General features: G+C 35.6%; 1 protein-coding gene across 1 annotated transcript; it reads left to right on the forward strand.

Moving 5' to 3' along the window:
* Positions 1-2,316: 2,316 nt before the first annotated feature.
* Positions 2,317-4,175, forward strand: LOC110296577 (trypsin V-A-like). The gene is made up of 3 exons (XM_085839725.1): positions 2,317-2,447; positions 3,167-3,299; positions 4,026-4,175. Exons 1-3 carry the CDS (start codon positions 2,317-2,319, stop codon positions 4,173-4,175), a joined length of 414 nt encoding a protein of 137 aa, XP_085695851.1.
* The last annotated feature ends 3,866 nt before the right edge of the window (positions 4,176-8,041 follow it).

Here is an 8,041-nt window from a genome sequence, read left to right on the forward strand (position 1 = left end):
GGGTATCTAGACTTGGCTTTGGGTTCAACTGTGATGTCCAAGTCTAATAACAGTAGGGACACCTTCAAATGATCTACTTGTCTAGAAAAATGTTTAATTTAGCATAATTGTATTCTGACCAATTTCATAAAGCAACATTGAATGGGGTAATAACATCCCTTTTATAGCTAGAATCTTGAACTCTGAAGTTCATGCTTACGTTCTTTTTTAATAGAACCTAATAAATTAATACCTACACTTAACAGCTTGGCTAATTATAAAAACACACACATTGTCACAAAAATACATGAGATAGGGAATAGTGATTTCACATCAATTGTGTGTGTGTTTCTTCTATTTACAGGAGTCAATTCTTCAATTAAGAAGAAATTTATATCAATATGTGCTTAAGATCAATTCAACTCAGTAAATTTGCCTAAGATAGAACAAACTCAAGGCACTTTTATTCCTATAAACCTTATTTAATCCTTTATTTCAAATTCAAGAAATCACCACCTTTTAAGAGGAATGATTATTTTAATGACTAAAACCATTTATTGACAGTTATTTAACTCCCAATATATGACACTTTTATTGACATTCAACTTGGCAGGACCTCTGATCAACTTGGAAATAAATCTCTGTGTATTTCTATAAAACATTTTCTAAATTTGGTTAATTGAGGAGGGGAAGCAAAATCTGAGCAAAACCATTTAATTTGAGTGAAAGAATTTAGTTGGATTTTGGCCTAGAATGTTTGCAAAGAACACAGCTAGCTGCATAAGTTTTTATCTCTCTATGTGTCCAACTCTAGATGCAATGTGAAATCAACCTCAGGATTCAACACCATGCTTTCCCCACCCTGGTTGATTATTTTCTCAAAATGCATACCAAAATACCATCCTTCCATAGTTGCTTCATTTAGGTATTTTGTTAAAACAATGATGAAAGTAATTGATGAACTCTCGTAAAGTTGAGAACATCAGTCTTTTGTCATATTCCCCCAGGAAAGAGATGCCATCTTTATTGTTTTATTTCAGTGTGCACAGTGAGAGAAAATCACATTTCTTCACCTGATTTCTTTTACCCACCATTTTGTCATGCATCTCCAAATTAAATTTTGTTGTAGAAGAGCCTACAAAAAATACATGGACTTATCTAGAATAATCAAGGGAAATTAAGGATGTAGTGGGTTTGAGGTAAAGCACATTGGAATAAATGGAAATTTTTGAAAAAAAAAATACACACACACACATCCTTAGGGATAAGAAGAAGGAAGTAGGGCTGGAGAGATGGCCCAGCCATTAAATGCTAGTCTCACAACCAAAAGTATAAGAAGTCTACTTTCTTAGTTCAAGCTACTGTGACAAAAATTCTTGAAGCCAGGCTATATAGACTATATTTCTATCCTCCTGACTCTTGCCTTGAGGATCCCAAAAACAAGAGAAGAGGAAATTGCCAGTCAATACCCATCAAATTTTTCACCTGAAAATGTTTAATAGAGTATATTTAGTTTCTATTCCTATGACTCCCAATTGTAAGACGATAGTGGACTATGTGTCCTGACTAGCAGAGACACTTATGAAGGAATTCTGTAACCTGTGCCAGGAATAGTAATGTGTACTAACTTCAGTGATCCAGTGCTTAAATAGAATGTATTGTTTATGCTCATGATTGAAGGGGCTGGAGAAAAGAAATGATATTCATGTTGAATACTTAAGCTTTGTAAATTGTTTCTTCTGTTTTTTATATTATAATTACATGATTTCTCCCTTTCCTTTCCTCCCTTGAAACCCTCCACCCATGTATTAGTTTCTTTCAAATTTATGGCCTCTTTTTTATTGTTATTGCATGAGTGTTTGTGTGTGTGTGTGTGTGCATGTGCATTTGATGTGTATACAACCTTCTTGCTTAGTCTGTATAATGTTACTTGTATGTTTTCTATTTATGTCTCTGTGTATGTATATGTGTATAGTACATTACTGTAATGTTTTCAGAGTTGATCATTTGATATTGGTTAACCAATTGATGGGCTCATTCCTTAGTTGTTTGTAGTTCTTTGTGTAGGGTTGAGACTTTGGGGCCTTTCTCCAGTCAACCTTAGTGTGTCTATTAGTATCATCCCTATTGATAGATAGACCCACAAGGTCTAACCAACATGACTGCCTAAACACAAGCTGAACAAGGACATGTAAACTTTTAACTCTTAAACCCAGCCAACTACAGGTGTGTCTTAAACATAACATTGATGAAATTGAAGGTGCTGAGCAGTTCATTGATGCAGCCAAGATGATTCCCCATTCTGATTATAATTCATGGACTTTTGATAATGACATCATGCTGATTAAGTTGAAGTCACCAGCTACCCTCAACTCTAAATTATCTACTGTTTCTCTGCCACAGTCCTGTCCATCAGCTGGTACTGAGTGCCTTGTGTCTGGCTGGGCTGTTCTGCAATTTGGCTGTAAGTCTCTCTGTGATATACAAGAAGTAAATATGAGTACAGGGAGTGAATGAAAACTTAATGACAGTTAGTACAAATTCTCATTCAAAGTACAGTTCCCAGAGGACATATTTGAACTGACCATTGGAGAAATGCTAGCTGAAGTTAAGAAACTTCCAATCAATCAGCCCATGGAAACAAAAGATAAAATCAACTTAGAAAGATGTCAAGGAGTTTAACTATATCTTGGTTAGTGATGAGTTAAAAACTATAGAAACAGGAGATATCTAGAAGTGGGGTCATTGGACACAATCCAATAGAAGCCTCTGGACTTGAGAATGGTGGTCACTGATAGTAATGTAGAGGAAGAGTAACTGAGCAGTAAAACTATAAGAAACTGTGGAAAACCATACCTTAAAAACTTCTAAGCCAGGTGTGGTGGCCCACATGTTTAATCCCAGAACTCAGGAGGCAGAGGCAGGTGGATCTCTGTAAGTTCGAGGCTAGTCTGCTCTACAAAGCAAGATCAGGACAACCGAGCTGGTTACACAAAGAAACCTTATCTCACAAAAACCAAATTAAAAAAAAAACCTTCTAAATTATAATCTCATCTCTCTCTCTCCCTCTCCCTCTCTCTCTGATAACAAATGAGGGATATGCTTATAAAAATTGATAGGTAGAAGAGGAAATACTCAAAGTCAGCATGAATAATTGATTTTCACCCTTGTACTCTACAGTCAAGAGTCCTTCTTCTGTTCTTCAGTGTCTGAATGCTCCGGTCCTGTCTGACTCTGTTTGTCACAAGGCCTACCCACTTCAGATCACTAATAACATGTTCTGTCTTGGCTTCCTGGAAGGTGGAAAGGACTCTTGCCAGGTGAGTTATTGTTGCCTATCTCTATCTATGACTATGTCTACCATGAGTTAGCCAACTCTCCCACCCACCGTATTTCTCAGATAAAACAGAAAACAGTATATCTCTACCTGTGTCTCACTATGGGAGGGGAAGAAAGACTTTATGAAAATGTATGGGTTTTCTATTTTTGATATGACGATAAATATTAAGTATAAAGGGCCCAAAGAGTTGATTCTGTGTAAACTGTAAACCCAAGCACCCTTGAATTGTGGGAGTTGAGTCCATATGAAAGAGAAAAAGCTTGAGAGTCATATTAGAACTCTGCAGTCTATGTTTTGCATATCACCCCCAAAATAGCTGCAGGAAAATGAGGTGGGGCCACAAAAAGAACAAAGTAATAAAGATAGAGATACTGGATTTTTAAAAAAAATATTTATTTTTATTTATACGTGTATACTGCAACTGTCTTCAGACACACACCAGAATGTGCATCAGATTCCATTACAGATGGTTGTGAGCCACCATGTGGTTGCTGAGAATTGAACTCAGGACCTCTGGAAGAGCAGTCAATGCTCTTAACCACTAAGCCATTTCTCCAGTCCTGAAAACTGGATTTTTTTTTAAAAGGATAATCAGTGCTTTGTGAAGATCACTGGCCTGCAAATACAGTCCCAGAAACATCAATGAACATCTTAATCCCATTATTTCTCTGGGCATAACCAAGTCTATCTTTCCTTTATTACTTAGTATGACTCTGGTGGCCCTGTGGTCTGCAATGGACAACTCCAGGGAGTTGTTTCCTGGGGTGTCAGCTGTGCTTTGGAAGGGAAACCTGGTATCTACACCAAAGTCTGCAACTACCTGAATTGGATTAATCAGACCATTGCTGAAAACTAAGCGCATTTATCTCGCAGGAGTAACTTTCTGGTGACCTTTCTTCTATGCCTAAATCTATATGGAAATAAAGCACTTTTCTATGCTCTAAGTGTTTTGACTCTTGATGCTAAGTAAGAAATTGGACAACATTGAGTTATTTTTAAAAAAGTTTAGATGTTATTTATTCATGTGACCTGATCAGACAATTTCACTAATCATCTCCTATATTCCGGACTCTACATATGAAATCATGATTGAAATAAGGTTACCTTTAATAACATTACTTTTAACCTGTCAGATTGATTACCCATGGTGTAAAATGTTCTTAACAATACACATTGAGTCATAATATATATAGTATATCATGGTCCCATGACATTCCACAAAGTACAGAGACTTAAATATCAGTTGGTGAAACTCATTCAAATTGCTATTAGCAAAAGTAGAATAACACACAAGCTGACCTTATCCCTGATGCATGGTTCCTTGCATAATATGATGCTCACTTTGTCTTTCATCTTCAAACCACGCAACATTTCATGGAGATAGTAGAAGGGAAAGCTCATTATTTGGAAATACTGGGTTCACAAATTTCTTACATTTTCTAGTTTCACCTACTGTCTGTCCTGTTTCAGTTCTCCAGGATCACCCTATATTCCTGTTCCCTCTGGAGGGACTTTTTAACCCATTTAGAGTCATCTATGCAATCCCAACCCAGAACAAAGATATAAGCCCTGGTAGAAAGTACATCACAGAAGATAAGTCTACAAAATGCAGGTGTATTCCTTTGAGGACAAAAAGTTCTTGGGTTCTAGAGGGCTTGCCTGGAACTTTCAAACCTTGCTGATATGCACCATTCTTTGCCTTGGGTCCTTGGAAGCTCTCCTCCAATTCCTCCATTTTCCACATGGATCACCATGAAAAGGTCTTTTTGTTTTGTTTTGTTTTGTTTTGTTTTGTTTTGTTTTGTTTTGTTTTGTTTCCTGGTGAATAAATCTTACTTTTACTTAATACCATATAACAATATTTTTGTATCAGAGTATGGTGTAACCAAGAGAATACAAAAATTAAAATTTTAAGTCAACATTTACTTCAAATATGAACCCATTACATTGAATAGAAAATTTAATAGCATTTTGGATTGACTTTTAGTATTTTCTACATATTTTTTCCTAATTTGGTGACTTTAGTATTAGATACAGAGATCAATTTTTATTTAATTTTCTACCAGCTCCAAGAGGCAATACTTGTTTAGGTTTTATAAAGAAAATCATTCATAAATATACATTTGTGCATGTTATATGTTTAATTTAATAATATGGTCTGAAAAGGCTATCAACAATAGATAAGATAAACTAATTAAGAAAACATGTTATTTGAATACTTTATTTTCACTATTTTTCTCGTTTCAGCTTTTTCCCACCATATTTTATTAAGTTTTTAATTAATTATTTATTTACATCTTAAATGTTGATCTTCTCCAGATCTCCCCTCCCAGAGTTCTTTACCCTACCCTCCTTACTCTTAATAGAAACTGGAAGCAACCCAGATGTCTTTCAATCAAAGAATGGTTCATTTACACAATAAAAATGGTTTTAGTAGAGGCTCAAGACAGTATTCCTAGGAATATCTAGCACAAGACAAAGAAAAGGGCATGATGGCTGTCTTATTTAGGGTTTTACTGCTGTGAACAGACACCATGACCAAGGCAAGTCTTAATAAAACAACATTTAATTGGGGCTGGCTTACAGATTCAGAGGTTCAGTCCATTATCATCAAGGTGGGAGCATGGCAGTATCCAGGCAGGCATGGCGCAGGTAGATCTGAGAGTTCTACATCTTCATCCAAAGGCTGCTAATGGAAGACTGACTTCCAGGCAACTAGGGTGAGGGTCTTAAGCCCACACTCACAGTGACACACCCATTCTAACCAGGTCACACCTATCCCAACAAGGCCACACCTCCAGATGGTGCCACTCCATGGTCCAAGAATATACAAACCATCACAATGGCATTTGAGCAAAAATTCCTCAAATATATGAGTCAGGTTTAAAGTAGAGAAATAAGCCTCTACAGTAAGGTGAGGTAAGCACAATAATTTATTCAACTCAGAGTATTGTGACAAAATTCCAATGGGTTGGAAATCTTCTCAAAATAATTAAATTTTGTATTTATGGATGCTGTTAAGTTCTACATCGAGGTATTCATATGTATGGTCTCTAAGAAAGGCTGGTTTCCTGGTTTTTTACTGTATCTATAATCTTTTGGTATAGGTGAGAAAAGTGAATACAATTTGATGGTGACAATTTTCCAACTTTGTCTCTGGGTGATTTACTTGAAGACATCACTGTACAACCATCCTGTAGTTTAGGGTTTTGTTGTTGTTTTTTGTTGTTGTTGTTCTTGGCTATATAGATATACCTGTCCTTATTGTTAATTCCATATCAAAAGGGATGTTATAAAAGACTAAGAGTCAGTACCATAATTTTTTCTTACATGATTGAGCAACCAAAAGATTTAAAAGTAGATGTATTCGTACATTTTGGAAGTCACTGTTGTGAATCTCCTCTGTTCTGTAGGCATGCATCCCACAACCAGAAACTCTCATATGAGTTCCATATTTACATAATTTAAACACAAGTTACATGAAAAATAAAAGCAGAACACAGAAAATTTAAATAGTATTCAGTTTTCATACCTTTGAATTTAAAAAAAAACATATTTTTGTAAAACATTTTCAGAAAAATATCTAGATACCCGAAGAAAACTGTAAGGACACTTGTTCCACTATGTTCATAGCAGCCTTATTTATAATAGTCAGAAGATGGAAAGAACCTAGATGTCCCTCAACAAAGGAATAGGTGCAAAAAAAGTGGTACATTTATACAATGTAGTACTATGAAGTTATTAAAAACAATGAATTTATGAAATTCTTAGACAAATTGATGGATCTGGAGGGCATCATCCTGAGTGAGGTAACACAATCACAAAAGAACACACATGATATCCACTCAGTGATAAGTGGATATTAGCCCAGAAGCTCAGAATGCCCAAGATATAATTTGCAAAACACATGAAACTCAAGAAGAAGGAAGACCAAAGAAAACTTTAATTGTTTGTAAAACTGTTTAGTTCTATCAAAATCCTGCAAAGGAGAAAACAGGTATAGATACTAATAAATATGCTGAATACACACACATCAGATTCCTATAGACATCGAACAATCTATGAAAATACATTAACAATTCATCTATCAATATAGATCTGTATATTTTTAAATTCCTGGCTCCCCTGATGAATCCTAAAGTTACATATATTAATTAAACCTTTATATTAATGGTTTGAAATACAAGAATAGACAGAGTAATTGTAAAGTAAAAATCACAGTCATAGAACAGACTCATTTCTCTTCCTCGGTCAGACACATCGATTTGACAGAGTTCTGACTGTTAATCAAGTTAACGAAGCACAAAAAAGGTAATATTTATAATTTGAGTAAGTTGGATCTCCAGGCAAACCTTATTGTCATTTCAGTCCAGAAGATCAAAGTTTAACTTCAGAATCAGAAACATTGCACATCCAAGTATCATGGCACTGATAAGACTAGAAAGCACCAGTTCAAAGCCACTCTGGGCCACATGCAAGGCTCTTTAAAAAAAACAGAAAACAAAAACAAATCCACAGCCTGGAGTGGTGACACACACCTTTAATCCCAGCACTTGGAAGGCAGAGGCAGGCAGATTTCTGAGTTTGAGGCCAGCCTGGTCTACAAAGTGAGTTCCAGGACAGCCAGGGCTACACAGAAACAACTAGTCTCGAATAACTAATTTAAAAAAACAAAAACAAAAACAAAAACACAATTTTAAAAAGTACTGTTGTTCAGTTCAA

Source organism: Mus caroli, unplaced genomic scaffold, assembly GCF_978045245.1.
Source record: "Mus caroli unplaced genomic scaffold, Mus_caroli_1 scaffold_7, whole genome shotgun sequence".
Taxonomy (NCBI): domain Eukaryota; kingdom Metazoa; phylum Chordata; class Mammalia; order Rodentia; family Muridae; genus Mus; species Mus caroli.